The 19,627-nt window shown below is 39.3% G+C and overlaps 1 protein-coding gene across 3 annotated transcripts in view; it reads right to left on the bottom strand.

The window, feature by feature from the left end:
* LOC138757841 (zinc finger and BTB domain-containing protein 5) overlaps positions 1–19,065 on the bottom strand; it is a 34,060-nt gene extending 14,995 nt beyond the window's left edge. For 2 of the 3 annotated variants that reach the window (XR_011353925.1, XR_011353924.1), the window contains exon 1: positions 18,854–19,065. Coding sequence is in view for 1 of the 3 variants with exons in the window: in XM_069925831.1 (XP_069781932.1) it covers positions 4,922–6,964 (2,043 nt within the window). In the remaining 2 variants the exon portion in view is untranslated. Of the gene's footprint in view, positions 1–17; positions 6,969–18,853 lie in introns of those variants that run through there. The other variant, XM_069925831.1, reaches the window with a different exon arrangement.
* Between the last annotated feature and the right edge of the window lie 562 nt (positions 19,066–19,627).

Here is a 19,627-nt window from a genome sequence, read left to right as displayed (position 1 = left end):
ATTTACATATCAAAACATTTTGATGGAAGTTAACTTTATTATGTAGTAATCTGACCTTTTACGGAGACCAGGTTTTCTTTGTACCTCTGTAAACATTAATCAATTCTACAACGTATTTTTGATTCTTCCCCACCTTCAATCTCATTCAGGAAGTTTTTTTTGGCACCAAAATTAACCACCAAAAAAGATCTTCAATGTTCACAATACGATAAGTACACCTTTCCCTCTGCTTCTGGCACTAATATAATATTTGGCAGAAGACAGGTTGAATCTTTGGGTCTTCTGAAGAAAGGTGCATCTATTCAACTCAGATTTGTATATACTGACATCAACATTTCTGCATTTTTAAAAACTTAATACTCCTTAGAATTTATTTTGTTTATGGGGTCAATATCATTTAAAGGAAAACTACATTCAGGGTATTTTGTTTAAATTAATTCCAGTTTTCAGTTGAACTGTTAACCTTTTTCAGCAATTTGTAGATAAACTATAGGTACCCACAATATTTTGATATAATACATCAGAAAACTTGCATCTAGAAGTTAATTCATAAGCTTTCAAGTCAAAAGTATATTGTGAAATTGGGATTAAGTGACATGACTTACTTTTTTATTTGAATGGTAAACTTCATGGAAATACAACTTTAGATCCCCTGATTTATAAGGGCAGGTCTTGCAAAATGAAAGATGAAATTGTTTCAAGGTTTCTTTTGTCAGTAATAATACACAAAAATGTAATGTACATGATATACCTCATCTTTTGTCTGCCATAAAGCAAACAAAGCTGCCAAGAGCATGCCATGTCACACCTAACAATAAGAGAAAATACCTGACAGGAGAATTTCCAGTTTCTAAGATGGAATCAGAAATTCAAAATGGATTTTGGAATGGTACAGAAATTATAGGAAAGTTGTTATGGGAAACTTCAACATCCCAAATATTGACTGGCACCTCCTGACTCCAAGATGCATAGAGATGGCATAGAATGTCAGGTGTGTCCAAGAGGGGTTCCTGACTAGAAGAGAGGCCATACTGGATCTAGTACCTGGTCAGGTGACAGACCTCTCAGTAGGGGGAAGCATTTCGGTGATAGTGATCTCAAGTCCCTGAGATTTAGCATAGTTATGGACAAGGATAAAAGAAGACAGAATGGGAAAGTGTTTAATTGGGGAAGGGCAAATTATAAAGGGATAAGGCAGGAACTGGAGGAGTAAATTTGGAACAGTTGTATTTGGGAGAAAGCACAAAAATAATGGGGAAGCTGTTTTGGGACCACTTGCGCGGGGTTCTGGATAGGTTTTGTCCACTGAGGCAGGGAACAGATGATAGGAAAAAGGAACTGTGGTTGACAAAACAGATGTGACAACTAGTTAAGAGGAAGAATGAAGTATACTTTAGATTTAGGAAGCAGGAAATTGAAAGAGCTCATGAAAATTATATCATAGCCAGGAAGGAACTTAAGAAAAGATTTGGGAGAACTTAAAGGGGGAATGAGAAGGCCTTGGCAAGTAGGATTAAGGAGAACCCAAGGCTGTTCATGAAGAACAGAAGGATATTGAGAATAAAGGTGGAGCTGCTTAAGGATAAGAGGCAATGTGTCTGGAGGTGGAGGAGGTCCTAAATGAATACTTTTCAGTATTCACCAGAGAAAAGGACCTTGGTCAAGGTGAGGTCAGAATAGAACAAGCTTGGGTGCTAGGTCAGTGAGTATTGAATCAGTGTGCAAACTATTGGAGGGGTTTCTTAAGGACAGAATTTCTGAGCATTTGGAGAAAGTCTTCTTAGGGATAGTCAGCATGGCTTTGTGATGGGAAGGTTGTGTCTCATGAGCCTAATTGAGTTAACAAAAGAAATGGATGAGGGTAGGGCAGTAGATGTGGTCTATATGGATTTTGCTAAGGCATTTGACAAAGTTTCCCATGAGAGATTCTCAGAAAAGCATGAGGCATGGGATCCATGGAACCTTGGTAATGTGGATTAAAAAATGGGCTTGTATGTAGAAAGCAGATAGTAGTTGAAGGAAAATATTCTGCCTGGAGGTCAGTGACTAGTGGAATTCCACAGAGATCTGGGGCCCTTGCTCTTTGTGATCTTTATAAATGACCTGGATGAAGAAGTGTAGGATGGGTCAGTAAGTTTGTGGACAAAGGTTGGAGGACTTGTGGATGGAGCTGAAGGCTGTCGAAGGTTACAAAAGGATATAGACAGGATGCAGTGTTAGGCAGAAAAATGGAAGATGGATTTCAATCTGGATAAGTGTGAGATGATGCATTTTGGAAGGATAAAACAGAAGACTAAGTTCAGGGTTAATAGTCAGTTACTTCAGAGTGTGGATGAACAGAGGGACCTTTGGGTTCAAATCTATACATCCCTCAAAGGTCACCGCACAGGTTGATAAGATAGTTAAGAAGGCCTATGGGATACTGCACTTCATTAATAAGGGAAATGAATTCATGAGTAGAGAGATCATGTTGCAACTCTATAAATGTCTGGTGAGGCCACACTTTGTGTTCAGCTTGGTCACTATGGAGAGGGTTCAGAGGAAATTTATCAGGATACTGCTTGGATTGGAAAAATAAGTCTAATGAGGCAAGGTTAGCAGAGCTAGGGTTTTTCTCTTTGGAGCGAAGAAGGATGAGAGGCAGCTTAATAATGGTCTACTAGATTATGAGAGGCAATAGATCGGGTGGATAGCCAGCACCTTTACGGCAAGAGTAGCAAACACCAGAGGATATCTGTACAGTGAAGAGACTAAAGTTTAGGGGAGACATCAGGGGCAAGTTTTTGTTTGCCAGGTGGTGTTGAAACATTTAGGGCATTTAAGAGGTTAATTGTTAAAGGTAACTATTAGACAGGCACATGGATAAAAAAGAGGGTTACAAAGTTGGAAGGGTTTATTAAAAAAGAATTTGGTAGGAATATGTAGGTTGGCACAATGTCGAGGGTCAAAGGGCCTGTACTGTGCTGTAGTGTTCTATGTAGTATTACCTGCCAGCATCCAGTGTTGCAAACAATTACAATAGGCTGATCCACACAAATTGCTGGCTGATACTTTTGAAGGGACACTGATCTCAAATGTAGAGCCAGTAAGAACAAGGAGAGCTATAGGGCAGCAGGACTAACCATCTACAGCATGAGATCAGAGCAGCTAGTAGGTTCCAACAAAAGAATGTTCGTCTGCAATCAATGATCTCACTATTTACATTTATGTGTTTTCAACTCAGCAAGATGCAAATGTTCTCTCTAGCAAACTATTCTGCAGAAATCCCATTTGTGCTTCAATGCACTAGGATCAAGTTTTCTCCCAGTGAATGCCCATTTCTGTTGTTTCAGCAGCCAAGAGATGCCTAGTTTTACAATGGTGTTATCCTCATCTTCTCCATATTCTACATTTACTTTATTCATCAGTCCTTGTTCTCTTTTTTTCTTTCATGTAATTTCTAGGAAGAGTCAGATAAGTGCACTAGGTTTACTCTACAATCTAGCCAAATAGTGTTTGCAATAATGTCTACATTAACAGTGTTCGCAGACTTTCCTTGTAGCTCCACATTCCAAAAGCAGACCTCAGGAACTGGGTTCACTTCAGGTCAAACAACTGCAAAGGTAACTCACTTCATTTGTAACCTATCTTCCATAATATTCTAACCATTTCAGATGGTACATGTCACCATTCTTTCAGATCACTATCTAGTGTAGAGGGTAAATGGTGCAAACCATCTTTCTCTCTACCTGACCTGAATATTTCCAGGATAATATTAGATTTTCAACAACTGGATTGTTTAACTCTTACACCAGAATATTTTTCTGTACTGAAGCAGGAACATTATAGAGTTCTGGGCACTCAGCAAGAGGAAAGATATCATTAAGATGGAAAGGATGCAGAGGTGGGACTGGCAGGCTTAAATTATAAGGAGAGGGTGGGGACTTCTTTTCCTAATGTACAGGAGGCCAAGGGGAGAACTCGTGGAGGTTTATAAAATTACGAGGGACGTGGACAAGCTAAAGAGTCAGTTATTTCCCCAGGGTCAGGAAATCCAAAACTAGTGGACATGGGCGTAGAAAAAATTTGAAAGGAACCTGAGAGGCACCTTTTTCCACACAGAGGTTTGTGGTATATAGAACAAACTATCAGAGGAAGTGATAGAGGCAGGTTCAATCGTAACATTTAAAAGACTAAGACAGGAACTTGGATAGGAAAGGTTTAGAGGGAAATGGGGGTGGGGGGGGGGAGAAAAAGGCAAATGAGACTGGCTTGAGTAGATAATTTGGTTGGCATGGACAAGTTGAACTGAAGGGCCTGCTTCTATGGTGTTAAACTCTTGACCTTGAATTTGCAAGATCAACATATGGTAAATGCAAATTATTCCCTGAACTGTCCTCCTGCACAGTGATCTATAAGGCACAGGAGCAGAAATAGGCTATTTAGCCCATTGTTTACCCCGCCATTCAATCATGATGTAATTAGTAAAAGGCTTGTTCAGCAGGAGAGTCAAAGCTACTCTGCTACTTCCCTCAACCTTCCCACCCCACATAAATACATATACATAATCATTGATCTACATATTCAGCCTACCGATCTCCTTCGCTCCTTAATTTATACATCTTCTATCTAGACAAAACACAAGCTATACTTCCAGAAAATACACCAACAGACAACTCTGCTAATTACATTGCAGATTTTGGTTAATCAGCAACTACTGAAATAAAATAGCTGAACAGCATAGAAAAGTGCAGTACGTGTAATTTATAGTTACTAAATTCTACAAAATTTGCTCTGAACTCAGCACCTTACTGACACTTTGCTGTTAACTGCAAGTTAAAATTCTTGTTTTCAGCTTATTCACTTTACAAGAGCTTTTTTTTTTAAAAAAAAAGTCCGTCCCCTTTACAGCAGTGAAAACAAACTGCGCTGAATATCTATCTCAAAGAAGAGTACTTGGCAAATTGCTGCCATGCCATCTCAAGCAAGTGGTTTTAGAATGCTTGTACAAGTGACTTGATTGACTGAATCTTTTCCCACATTTTAAACATGCATAGGGCTTTTCTCCTGTGTGAACACGAATGTGTTTCTTGCAATCCGTCAATGTTAAAAATGTCTTGCAGCAAATTTTGCAAGCATATTTACGGGCACCTTCCACAACCAACACGTTGTGTTCTGACATGGCTTTCTTACACTTTGAAAGTACATCTGCAGATGCCCTTGTCAGCTGAGGAGGGCCTGCCTGCAAAGAATGATTATTTTCAAAAGTGGAAGAGGTGCTGTTTAATATGCGGACTTGAGAATTAGAGCCAGTGTCTTGTGATCCAGAGCCTCCATCTCCGGCAGAGGTCACAATGGGCATTTTCGGTGCGATGCGGCGATAACCCGGGAAATGACTGGCTCCTCCTCGCGCTGAAATAATAGATTGCCTGGAAAGTGAATGCAATCCAGAGGTGGGCCTGGGAAATTCCAATCTGAATGGTTCACCTCCAGTTTTGTACTCTGTGGATTGCCCACATGACAGGCCCAGCAAGTCCTGCATAGGTCGCATGAAATGAGAATCAGGACCGTCATTGAAGGGATTATCCATTCGAGTTGCTACCATTGTGGAATTGACACCAGCAGAAACACTGGATACTGGGCTCATTAAGTAGGTAGCTTCACTCTCCATTCTACCATCACTCGTTGTGTTTGGAAGGTTGTCGTCTGCATTTTGCCCCCCACTGAAATTGCTTGTTCGATTCTGGTTCAAAAAGGTGGAAATATGGAAGGGAGCTTTAGTGTCTGTGTTTGCAGATTCTAGAATGTGTATGTCTGTGACTCTGTCTGTACTAGACTGAGGATCAGAAAAGCTCCGGTCACTGCTCTCTGGACTAAGCTCCAGCTTCTCTGCACTGGGCATTCCTCCCTCCACCTCCACTGACTCACTACCTTCAGCCTGTGAGGCAGCATCACTCGTCTCATCTTGAGGATCAGGAGAGCTCAATGGTTCAGCCTTCACCACAATTCGGACTTGTTCCTCATTTCCATTCATGTGAAGTTCTGAGGACTCAGAATGAAAGTCTGGTTTCTCACTCGCAGGATCTTGGTTGTAGCCAGTTTCAATGTGAGCTGCTTGAGAAGAGACAGATACTTGTGAATGGCTTACTCCTTTGTCTGACTGACTGGTTACCTGATTTTCGTCTGGTGTACTAAAGGCTTGCTCAAAGATCATAGCATTTTCCACCTGGTTTTCAACACTTGTATCAGTTTTGGAGCCATCTCCCAATTTCAGGGAATCTGGTGTAAACAATTCCTCACAAGTATGCACCACAGCTTGCCCATTATCTGATGTCCCTTCAGCGATGATAGATTCATCCATGGACTGTCTTATCCTTTGTTTTGATCTTTCGTCAGGAATGGCTTTCCTTTTCTGCAGCCTTCTGACAGGAAATGCAGTTGACTGATCCTCCAGGTGGTGCCGCAATGATGAGTTCACACCAACTTGCTCATCCATCGTCTGACTGGAGCTGAGAGCAGAATTTACCAAACTCAAACCCAGCTGCTGAAGCAGGAAAGACCTCTGCATACGAGCATTTTGTTCTTGAAGCCTTTCACTTGTAGGGGACATAGGAACAGTCCTGGTTGTTAAGTAATGTTTGCAAGCCTTCACTACAGAATTCAGGTGGAGATGAGAAGCTGCTAAAAGCACGTCCATGACATTACTCTCTCCCAGCATTAGAGTGGATGTGTACATCATTTCAACAAGGGCTGCAAAAGCCTCTGCAGTGACCACTTCACTGTCAAGTTGAACCATGTTGAGGGATTGATCAGTCTCAGGGACAGTAAAGAGAGCTCGAAAGTGGGTGCTGCATGCTGCAAGTACAGAGCGATGAGCTTTGAAATGTCGGCTCCCCACAACAATCACGCAGTCACAGAGCTGTCCATGAAGCCGCTGATAGTTCAGCTGTTGAAACACTTGCTCAAAGTGCCCTGGAAAATCCATGATCCTATTAAAACAGGAAAAAAGGCATGATAGGTTTTTTCCCCCAACTACAAACAATCTTGATTTACAAAGAAGTAACACTTTTTACAGCTAGAAATGAAACTATAAGCATTCATTATCTGCTTGCATTTCACAAATAACAATAAAAACAACTTAAAGAATAGTCTCAAAAAGTTTTCCTATAAATACTGAAATCATGGCATTTTTGTGTGTGTGTGTGTGTGTGTGTGTGTGTGTGTGTGTGTGTGTGTGTGTGTGTGTTATGGAATTCCTTCTGGCAATCCAAGTACACTAAATTTATGGACAAATGTGTAAATGAGGCTAGTCCAGGATCCCAACTTGTTCGGCATGGATGGGTTCGATCAAAGTGCCTCTTCAGTGGTGCATGATTTGATTATTGATGCACAAGCACGATGGATTACATCACTTTCACCAATGTCTTAACTCCATTCGGAGTTCTTATTTCATTCTCGCAGGATGCTTGAATTTATAAAGTGTTGGAAAAACACTTGGTATACTTTTTACCCCTCACCCTCCTCTCCATTCAGTTTTTGACACAGCGGAGCTCACCATTCTCATTCAGCATTATAATTTTACAGCAAAGTGTGACCAAACCAGCTCATACCCATCCGGTTATTGTCCAAGAAACACCTGCAATAGCTGGAGGGAATCTCTAGGATCCCTGAAAGATTGAACATTGTGCTACTGTCCCTCAATGCATCATCTACATGCAATCTTCTGCAACTATCTAATAAATGTATCAGGTTCCTAATACAACTTGACAACAACTGGATTGCTATCAATGCCATCTTGTTCAACACAAGAATTTACCGTTTCAATTGCAAGACGAGGAGAAAAATGGAGGAAGACTACTTAAGTTGAATTGTATAATCTCTAATGAAGCCTGGACTTTGATTGATGTTTATGCTCCAAATGTTGAAGACACTGCTTTTATTACAGAAATATCTTTATTATTGGGACAAGCTAATTCCAATGTGATGATTGGGGCGGGGGGGGGGGGGATTTAAATATGGTATTAGAACCGTTATTGGATAAGTATCCAAAGGTAATTAAGAAATCTAAAATGGCGATACATATGGCTAATATGATGAAAGATTTGAATTTAGTTGATATTTGGCGTAGATTTAATCCTACACAGAAAGACTTTTCTTTTTATTCTTCTCGACATAATTCTTTTTCAAGACTTGATTATTTTTTAATTTCGGCACATTTACAGGATAAGGTTATATCTGTGGATTATAAGGCAAGGTTAGTCTCGGACCATTCATTGTTATTACTGGAATATCAAAAGTTACACAACATACTTTAAGATGGAGATTTAATACTATGTTACTACAAAAGCCAGAATTTATTGTTTATTTGAGAAAACAAATTGAGGATTTCATTGGTAATAATGTTCACTTTGTTTCTGATCAGTTTGTTTTGTGGGACGCAATGAAAGCTTTTTTTACGAGGTCAAATTATCAGTTATGCATCCAAATTGAAGAGAGAGGACTGAGGATTTGGAGAATAAAATAACAATCTGTGAAAAAGAATTTCAAAAGAAAGCTACTGAATTCCAAAAGATCCAATTAACTAATTTAAAGTTGAAGTATAATAAGTTAGCCATATCGATTTGAATGTCTGTTGAATCGTTCAAAAAATAAATTTTATGAATGGGGTGAGAAAGCTCAAAGTATTAGCTTGGCAATTAAAAAAAGAACAGTTATCTAGGATTATACCAGCTATTAGAAATAAATCGGGTATTACTTTTAGTCAAAAAGAAATTAACGATGAATTTTGTAATTTTTACAAAAAACTTTGACTGAATGTAAAGAGATAAAAGAAGATGCAATAGACTCTTTTGAAAAATATTAATTTACCACAGTTATCTCAAGAAGACAGACAAGAGTTAGATAAACCTTAGTGAAATTGAAATGGCTATAAAAGGATCGGTTACAACAATTTTGGAAAGGTATTCAATCTGTATTTAATAATCTATATAATCTTCATATTGTATTAGACCCTGATATATTTTTATTAGGGAATATGCAACCGTTGATTGATTTAGAATTAGATAATTACCAGATCTCTTTTATTTACTTAGCGCTGGCAGTGGCCAAGAAATGTATAGCGATTACTTGGAAGAATAGAAATGTATTGTCTTTCTTTTTCTTTGGCTTGGCTTCGCGGACGAAGATTTATGGAGGGAGTAAAAGTCCACGTCAGCTGCAGGCTCGTTTGTGGCTGACAAGTCCGATGCGGGACAGGCAGACACGGTTGCAGCGGCTGCAGGGGAAAATTGGTTGGTTAGGGTTGGGTGTTGGGTTTTTCCTCCTTTGCCTTTTGTCAGTGAGGTGGGTTCTACGGTCTTCTTCAAAGGAGGTTGCTGCCCGCCAAACTGTGAGGCGCCAAGATGCACGGTTTGAGGCGTTATCAGCCCACTGGCGGTGGTCAATGTGGCAGGCACCAAGAGATTTCTTTAGGCAGTCCTTGTACCTTTTCTTTGGTGCACCTCTGTCACGGTGGCCAGTGGAGAGCTCGCCATATAACAGGATCTTGGGAAGGCGATGGTCCTCCATTCTGGAGACGTGACCCATCCAGCGCAGCTGGATCTTCAGCAGCGTGGACTCGATGCTGTCGACCTCTGCCATCTCGAGTACTTCGACGTTAGGGATGAAAGCGCTCCAATATAGGTGGTATTCAGAGATGAAGTTTTGTTTGGTTATGGAAAGAATATCTTTTTCTCTACAAGACAAGATGTCTTTTTATGAGTTAAAGTCGACCCCATTTATTGATTATATACAATTTAAATAAGTTTGAATTAATCATTTTTTTTTCCTTTAAAAAAACTTTTTTATTATATATTTTTTCTATATGTTTTCTTTTTTTAAAATTTTTTTTATTATTAGTTGTTTTTTTTTCGTTTAAGTTCTTTTTGTTTTTTCATATATTATATAATAAAAAATTTTTGGATTAATAATTAATACTTAATATTTTTTGTTTTATATATATCAATCTTTTTTTAAGATATATATTTTTTATTTTTTTTAAATTATACTAATAGTATTAATTCTTCACTCTTTATCGTGGGGGTGGGGAGGGGGGGTTTAGGGGTTAAAAATAGTTTTTTTTAAGTCTTAGTTTTTAGTTGTTAGGGGGAGATGCCGAGATTGGTATTATATTAACTATGTTACTTTGTACTTCTATTACTTTATTTTGTACTTTTTCTGTACGTGAATTACTTACTTTCTTCATATGTTAAAATTAATAAATAAAGTTTTGAGAAAAAAAAATGCCATCTTGTTCAGTAGCTGATTTGATATCCAAAGTCTGAGAAGCAGATGTTTATTCTAAATATTGGAGCAACAATTATTTTAATTCTGCCAAAACTCTAACTATTGCACACATCACCTCCATAACGTACCATATTTGCCTCATCTACTGAGACCACATCAACCTAATGAAAATCTGCATTTGCAATTTCTGAAAGTTGCAAAAATAATTACTGTTCAAAAATCAGAGAAAGCAACTGTAGCTACTGAATACAATTATTTAATCAGCTTCTGATAATTAGAATTGGTGCATACCATCCTATTGTATTTATGTCTCTTGGACAAATTAATTCTAGCTCTCCATTTTTGGGAATTGGTGTTTCATTTTCACTCATCAATTCAGGTAATGTAATTTTGCAATATATTTTCATGTTTACTCTGCACAGTTTAACCATTCCTCTTTAATTGTCAAAGATTATTCTTTAGGTCCTACATGCCTTCTTCTAGTAGTTTGATGACTGTATTGGCATTGTTTCCTGCTCTTGTACCAAATTCTAAAGTTTGTTCATCTTTGCTGCTAATTTACATCCTCCTCTCAGCTTCCTACAGTCCATTTCTGACTCTTCCCTCCATCTTTTTTAAAAATCTCCAATGCAGACGATAGATCAACAACCAATATCTCCTCCCATCATGCTTACTGAAGAGCTCCCTTCTATTTTTTTCCAGCTCAGTTTCATCTGTTCTGATGAACATATTTTCCACATCAATGCTTCTCAGGTATCACCCTTCTTCCTTAAGCTTGCCTTCCTATCCTCCATCGATAAGAGAGCTCTCAGTCATGCTCACTCCATTTTCCATTTTTCTGCACACACCCCAGGCCCTCCCACCCAGAGAAAGGATAGGGTCCTACTTGTCTCATCTATCTTTCCAGTCCACATTTACTGAATGATCCATTATATGATCCACCATCTTCCACTTTCTGTAGTCCAAAAGGAGCAACCCTCCTCCCAAACTTACCAATTCACTGTTCATCTACTCCCTTACATTTTCATGGCACAATCCCATACAATCATAGGAGACTTAATACCTTCTCTTTTGAATCCTCTCTTTAATATATTCAAGAATTTAAACAATTCATTTGTACTTTATCTTATTCAGCACATCACATTACAGAACTTTAACATTGTCCAATGAAACTCAAGGAACACCACCTTAATCTTCTACCTAGGCCAGCTACAGTCCTAAAGAATCAACAACTTCAGATAAGTAGTCTTGCATCAACAGAAAATAGACTATCAGCCTAAAATGCTCTCTCTCAATGCTGCCTAACAGATGAGGCATTTTCTCCATTCCTTTTTATGTTCAGACTTCCAGGTAACCACTGTGTTCTATTTCCAGTCTTGTTACTTTACTCTCTGCAGTGCTCCTTCTATTTATACCTATTTGAAACAGGTTAATGCTATATACAAAAAAAAGCCTTCACTACTTCTTCATTTTGCATCATTCACTTTCTTTGTCTCCTCGCTATTGCCGATTTATTTTTCTCCTTTGTTGCTACAAGATTAACATTTTGTGCTATAACTTCTGATTTCCAACTGCATATTTAGGCTTTTTCATCATAATTTGGGTCTCCAACCATAACGAATACCCCTGTTCATTCTCACTTTAAAAAGCAGCTCCTGTCAGCTGAAATGAACTATGAACAAACCAAATGGTAATTCATGATGGGAATAAATACAAACAAAATTGAAATTAAGCCGACTCGTACGCTATTGCAAAATAAGACACCGATTACTGGTACTTAATTTTCTGTGACAACACCAAATCATTGAGATTATGGTTTCCTCCAAGCTCCCAATATGATCTGTTTCTCAGTTGTAATCTGCTTCTCATCGCCACAACTTCAACCCCAGAAAAATTACCGAATCCTCTGATACAACTTCTGGAGAGACAATGTAATTTACTGTTTTGTCTCATGTACATGATTACCATATCAGTCAATCACAAGGAAAAGATATTTTCAAGGGCCAAGCACAAAATATTTGAAAATTTGAAAAGTTCGCTCACTTTGAAGATTCTTACTGGGTTGATGTTGAATCATTCATAGCTCAACAAGAGATGCGTAGTTTTATTTTGGAAAAGGTGGTATAGAAATCAAGTAACAAATGCACCTATGACTGCGAGGCTTAGTACAAGACCACCATCTACAAATTCATGGATGATACCATGGTAAGGGGTTATACAAAAAGGGGCGATGAGTCAGTATACAAGAGGGAGATTGAAAACTTGGCTGAATGGTGCACCAACAACAACCTCACACTCAATACCACCAAAACCAAGGAATTGATTGTTGACTTCAGGCAGGGAAAACCTGACGTGTACGATCTAGTGATCATTGGGGGAATCAGAGATGGTGAGGGTAAGCAAATTTAAGTTCTTGGGAGTCACTGTCTTGGAGGATCTTTCCTGAACCCAACACAACAATGGCATTGTGAAGAAAGCACGTCAGTGCTTATAATTCCTCAGGAGTTGGTGGAGGTTTGGCATGATACCAGAAATCCTGGCAAATTTCTAATGGTGTGGTGGAAAGAATGTTGACTGGCTGCATTACGGTCTGGTATTGGGATGCCAATATCTCTGAGCATAAAGCCCTGTAAAAAAAAAAGTAACGGACACAGGCCAGAACATCTCAGGCAAAACCATTCCCACCATTGAGAGCATCTACAGAGAATACTGAAGTCAGAGAGTAGCAGCAATTATCAAGGATTCACATTACCCAACACACACTCTGTTCTCGCTGCTACCATCAGGAAAGAGGTATCGGTGCCACAAGATTCACACCACCAGGTTCAGGAACAGCTGCTACCTCTCCACCATCAGACTCCTCAACAACAAACTCAATCAGAACTCATTTAAGGACTCTTACTTTTGCAGTTAGAATTTTTCTCTCTGTAATGCACACTTTGATAACATTACTTGCTCATATTTGTACATTGAGTACAGTTTTTTTTGCACTAACAGTTGTAATTCTGCCTCGCCCAGAGGTAAAAGAATCTTAGGATTGTATGTGATGTAATGCATGTCTTGGCAATAAATCTGAATCTGAGAAGATTCAGAACCACATGTAAACATAAAACTAAATTCCCTTCTTGAGAAATTAATCAATCCAAGAATACCGATAAATTTGTCATTAATGTATATTGTTTTCAAAGTTTCAAATAAATTCTCATGTAATGGAAGTGCAGTTTGCCTTTGGAGATTGTAATTCAAATGAAAATGTGATACTTATACCCCGTGATTATCACTTTTCTTATTAAGTAATTTCATTTTCTCAAATTGGGAACACAAGCCCATCAGCATTTGTATATTGTAGCACGTTTAATGTAGAATATTCCAATGCACATTAAGGGAGGATTATTAAACAAACTTTACCATAAACCACAAATATTTGGATTGGTGAGTGATAGTTCAAATCATGAAGTTTAAAGCGGCAATTAATTACATAGCAGAATCAAACAACATCTCTTCCTCATTGATAATCAACACAGGAGGATGTCAAAAATGCATGCTTTGCCCTCTGCTCTACTTTCTCTACACCCATGACTGTGTAGCTAGGCACAATTCTAACATGATCTCAGTGTCTCTATCGCATCTGCTTCCAGGGCAAGGTTTTCCATTCCAGAACATTGAGATGTCCTCCTTCAATAAATGCATCTGCCTTTCTACTGCTATTAATGCAGCAATCACATACATCTCCTCCATTTGCTACACATTTTCCCTTGGCCCTTCTCTCTTACTCCCCCACCCTACTTTGACATAACAGCGATAGGGTTGTCCTCATCCTTGCCAGCAATCCACTTGTGAAAATATCCAACATGTTCTCTGAAATTTCCATCACTTACAATAACTGAAATCTGCAGTCTTCTTGTCCACCAGCTTGTTTCTTTTTTACCTGACTAAAGCTGTGATTTGTACCACAAAGACAATGTGTGCCTAAGAAGATTACCATTTGCATATACCCGCAAATTTCACTGCAAATCACACACTATAATGGCTTTGAAATGCATCACCATTCTCACTTCCGTTCAAATCCCGCTGAGGCCTCTCCCTACCATAATTTCTGTATTGATTGATCCTGCTTCCACCGCAATCTCCCTAACTCTAATTTTGTGATCTTCCATTTTTGGTTTATACACAATATGGAAGACAGGGGGCAAGAAAGAAAATTTAATTACTAATCAGCAATAAATTGCATGCTCCACATGGGGCAAACTTGCCTCTACAATCTTATGAGCAGACCCTCTACCCCATTACTAATCACTTCTGGTTGGAAAAAAAATGTTCAGCATCCCTGGAAAGTGACTTGCTCAATGTTTTACATTTCAGCTCATAATGAATGAAAACATGAAAATTGCTAATGGATTGCATCCCTCTTCTCAGTGTGCTGTTATTCTGGGCACAGCTTCCCCATTACCCCATTATTGTCAGTGAGCAGTCAGAACACATACATACAGCCAACTTTTAACTCATAGAAATTTTAAAATGTGATAAAGTCAGCCATTCGTAACCTGGATTAGGATGCAATGGTTGAGTGGAGTATATTTTTTTTAAAAAAATCAAAATAGAGGCACCATGGCAGCACATTTCAACATATCTACAGTGCAATCTTTCATTATTTAAAAAAAAATTTGTATTAGCAAAATTATCAAATGGCTGTTTTTACAAAAAAGTTATTTCTCTTCCATTCCCAAATGTTCTTATGAACAACAATGCTTGTTGATGCTGTTTAACTGACCACAAGGATGTTCATGGAAGCAAACCAGAGATGTTTTTGTAAATTACCAGAGAGCTTTTCATGCAGCAGCATGGCTGAGGCTCAGATAATCAGCAGGTCGAGCATCACAGCCATGCAGACATTACCTTTATAGCTTAGAGAATAGGATTTAATTGCTTTCTGATACTGTACCTCCTTAAATTAGCCTTCTTGTTCACACCACACAACGTTCCATTAACAAGTTTTGGGCAAAAAAAATTACAAATTTGAACACTATTTATCTTCACTGAAGACAAGTTTTCCCATCCCAAGATTTAATTTGGAAAATGGCTCCTGATCAGGTTACGAATGAAAATACCAGAAAATCAAGCATAGGAAAAGGGAGTGAATTATTTGAAAAATGTGAAAGATAAATTGGGTATAACATCAGGAAGATCTTACACTTATTGCCTGCCAAAATTACATCACCTAAAGAAATTCTCAGATTAAAGAACACGCCAAATGAGGGCATTATGAGGAAAAGATTTCCTGCAGAGGTCCTCTGAGGAAGAGTGAGAAAATGTGCAACTCCTATTTCATAGGAAATGCAATAGATATCCTTTAACAAAAGAAGCTACACTGTCAATACTGTATATTCTCTGAAGTTACTCGGAATCAAATTTATAGTGATGACCATGTCACAAAATTCTTGCTTTGCGGCAGCACAGTGCAAACATTTATTTAAAAAAAAAACACCGTACAAAATAATTAGTGCAAGAAAAAGTCAAAGTAAGGCAGTGTCTGTGGTTCATTATTCATTCAGTAATCTGATTGCATAGGGGAAGAAGCTGACTTTGTGCAATTGAGTGCTCATCTTCAACCCCTGTACCTTTTTCCCCCCAATGGTAGCAGAGTGAAAAGTGGGGTGGGGGTTGCAGAGGATAAAGACTGCTTTTTAAGACACTGCCCCTTGTAGATATCCTTGGAGTGAAGATTGGTGGCCGTGATGTCGTAGGCCAAGTTAACAACCCTCTGGAGTTTTTCTTGTCATGGGAGTTGCCACCTCCATAACCAGACAGTGATGCAACCAGCCAGAATGCTCTCCAATGTACACCTGAAGAAGTTTGAGAGTCTTCAGTGACATACCTAATCTCCTCACAAAGTAGACCTAAAAGGCGAGAATCGACAATGGCAACTCCAAGACAGATCTTGGAGATGCTGACGCAGAGGAATTTGAAGTCTTGATCCTCTCCACTGCTGACCCCTCAATGAGGACTGGTTCATGTTCTCCTGAAGTCCAGAATCATCTCCTTGGTTTTGCTAACGTTGAGTGCAAGATAGTTGTTGTGACGTCACTCAATTAGCTGATCTATCTCTTCACTGACATCTGTGATTATGCTGACAACCATGGTGTCATCGGCAAATTTGTAGATGGCATTGGAATTGTGTCTGGCCACTCAGTTGTGGGTGTAGAGTGTGTAGAGTGGTGGGTAAGCATGCATCCTTGAGGGGAGCCTATGTTGATCACCAGTGAAGAAAAGACGTTGTTTCCAACTTGTACTGACTGGCCTTCTGATGAGGAAATCAAGGATGCAGTTGCAGAGGTCCAGAGTTTGTAACTTCTTGACCAGCACTAGGGAATAATGGTGTTGAAGGGTGAGCTGTAGTCTATGAAGAGCAGCCGTATGTATGAGTTGCCATTTTCGAGGTGATCCAAAGCTGAATGGAGAGCCAGCGATATTACGTCTGCAGTGAAGCTATTCTGCCGGTAGGCAAATTGCAGTGGGCCCTAACCTTCACTTAGGTACATGTTAATTCTGGCCATGACCAGCCTCTCAAAGTATTTTGTCACTGTAGATGTGAGTGTTATTGGGCAAGTAATTGAGGCAGCTCATTCTGCTCTTCTTGGGCACAGGGATGATGGATGCCCTTTAGAAACAGATGGGAACCTCAGACTGCAGCTATGGGAGATTGAAAATGCCATCAGGGCTTGATGCCTTGATTGTAAGCCAATTGAATTAGAGAAAATACAGCATCCACATCCTGCTCAACTGCTATATTAATACCAACACCATTATGTAGGCTTTAATCCATCCAAATTTTACTCACTTGCCTTTAACTATTACTTTAATTAGACCAATAGTTTATCAACTTATCATAAATGCAGTTTAAAGAAAGAAGGTATATTCTGCCTGTTCTGTGCACTAAACCACATGAATAAATTTGACTCCACTCTGGAGGCTTTCCCTCAACACACTCAAACATAACTCAGTTGACCACAACAAATATCCATAAACAGTCATTTAGTTACTGTAATTACTGTAACCTGAAGAGCCATCATCCAGCATGGAAATCCATGCCATTAATTTTTACACTCAGTTCTGGATCACCTAGAAAAGCAACAACAAATCAGGTACTCCCAGTCTTACGACCGTAATTGAAATCGAAGGATTGGTCATATCTTGAAATGGACGCAAGTCAGAATTTTGCCTGTGAAATACCAAAGTCTTAAAACAAACTTTTTAAATCAAATCTATTTTTCATCGTAGATTTGACAACAACTTAAAGCTTCCTGAATTTGTCGTTCAAACTTGGTGAATCTTTCCACATTCTGGTCCATGCATACCTTGTCAGTCAGTGTCCCAGAGTCTGTAGGCTAGATGCAGTCTTGATTCCTGGGCGCATATTGGAGTTTGGTTGGCGCATGCAGGAGTTAAGCACCCTAACAATATTGAATTTGTGCCCTTAGCTCTCGCGCATGCATCAACCAAACTCCAATACACGAACCCACCAATCAAAGACTCACGCATGTGTACAAGAATCAAGATGGTCACTCCCAGCCTACAGACTAACAAAGTACATATATTTTTGCTCTTACTTGCCCTGTATCCCTGTTATAATTTGTCAAATACAACATAATCCATGTACATTTTATATTTTTTCTTTTATGTCTCAAAAAATGTTCAGTAGAAGTTGGATAGGTTGCAAGTTGGGGAGTACCTGTATACACTGCTTCCCCAATATTGTTTAATAATGACAAGATACCATTAACTTCCTCATACCCAAATATACAGATTAACTGGTTCATCTTAATCAGAATCAAAATTTGTCATGAAAATGTCACAAAATTTGTTGCTTTGCGACAGCATCACAAACATTTTTATAAACCACCATAAAATAAGCAAAAATAATGCGTCTTAATCTACATTACTAACTACAATCTTAAAAAGCATTTGTTTTCCTTTCTATAAATTCATGTTAACTCCAATCAATTTTTAAAATATGCCAAATACCCTCTTGCCACTTTAGCTTTAAGTTCTTGTATTTTCACTACTATTGACATCTAACCAACTGGTTCAGTAAAGCTTCCCCCCCCCCCCCCTTTTCCCATTTTATAAATAATGTTTACAACATTCCAATATACAGCAATTGTTCAAACAGGACAACAAGTGCGGCCACTAACACCTGATTAATCTTTTGCAACCCTGAGGATGCAGCTCATTGATTTCTGGGTATTTATCAACTGTCAATCTCGTTCTCCAAGACTGATTTCTTCGAATTCCTCACTGAGCAGTGGGGTGTGTAAAGACTTGATGAGGTTCAGCAAAAACTCAAGGAGAAAGGGATAGCAGTTGGAGAGACCTGGTGTGTGGATGAAACTGAATTGGGGGGGACCCCGTTACAGAAGGAGGCCGGGAGCGTATGTCCCCGGGGAGGGGAGGGGGGGAAGCCGGAAGGTGCACCGTGGGAAGTGCGGCGAAATTAGGAGGTGGGGTCCCCGTGGGGTTGTGCTTGTTCCCTCATTGTGCGTTCGCCCCTCACCGCGCACGCGTACTGCCGCGCCGCTCGAAAGAACCGTACCTGTGCCGCGCACCGCTTCCTCTTATGTTGCTGCACAAAATGGCTGGAGCATGAGAACGCGACGACCGGTTGGAGAACGACCAGGACGTCGATCCGGAGCCAGCGGGCTGCTTGCGACAGGCCCGAGCCCCAATCTCTGTACTGCCGTGAGTGAGGACGGCAACAGCGACCACTTTCCCCTCCCCATCGGCCTCTGACAAATGAGCACCTCTCACCCGGAACCGGAAACAGCCTGTCCTGGTTTATATCTGCCGCTTGGCGCCCTTCTCTGTCATTACTTGTCTTACTGAATTAGAGTAGGTAATGAGTGAACAATAGAAATCTTATCCCTTCGTGAAGGATGCGGCTTTATCGTTTTTTTTTAAATAACGCCAAAGAACAGCAAATTTATTTTTTATTATTATAAGTAAGGAACTTGCAGGTCATAGTTCAGCAACACAAAATGTACCAATTTCCGAATGTAATGAAGCAAGAAAGTCTGCAGATTCTGTAATTGCAGTATCCAGGACCCGCAGCGTCCATCCTTTGACAAAGGACTCAGGACCGAAATGTTGGTTTGCAGTAGATCTTTGGCTCCATGGACGCTGTGGGACCTGCTGATTTTCTCCAGAATTTTTTTTGTGTTGAACAATTTCTGTATCTGCTGCGTGGAGTCAGTTAAATCGTAAAGGAAGGAAGTAGCGCAACATGCATATTTAAATTAATTAGGCTAATTTAATGATACTATTTGAGGGATAAATGTTGATTAGTCAACATTTGAAGATCCATTCAAAT

The sequence above is a fragment of the Narcine bancroftii genome, chromosome 1, assembly GCF_036971445.1.
Source record: "Narcine bancroftii isolate sNarBan1 chromosome 1, sNarBan1.hap1, whole genome shotgun sequence".
In the NCBI taxonomy this organism is placed as follows: Eukaryota; Metazoa; Chordata; class Chondrichthyes; order Torpediniformes; family Narcinidae; genus Narcine; species Narcine bancroftii.
The sequence above is the reverse complement of the archived record's forward strand: the minus strand, read 5'-3'. Positions and strand labels throughout refer to the sequence as shown.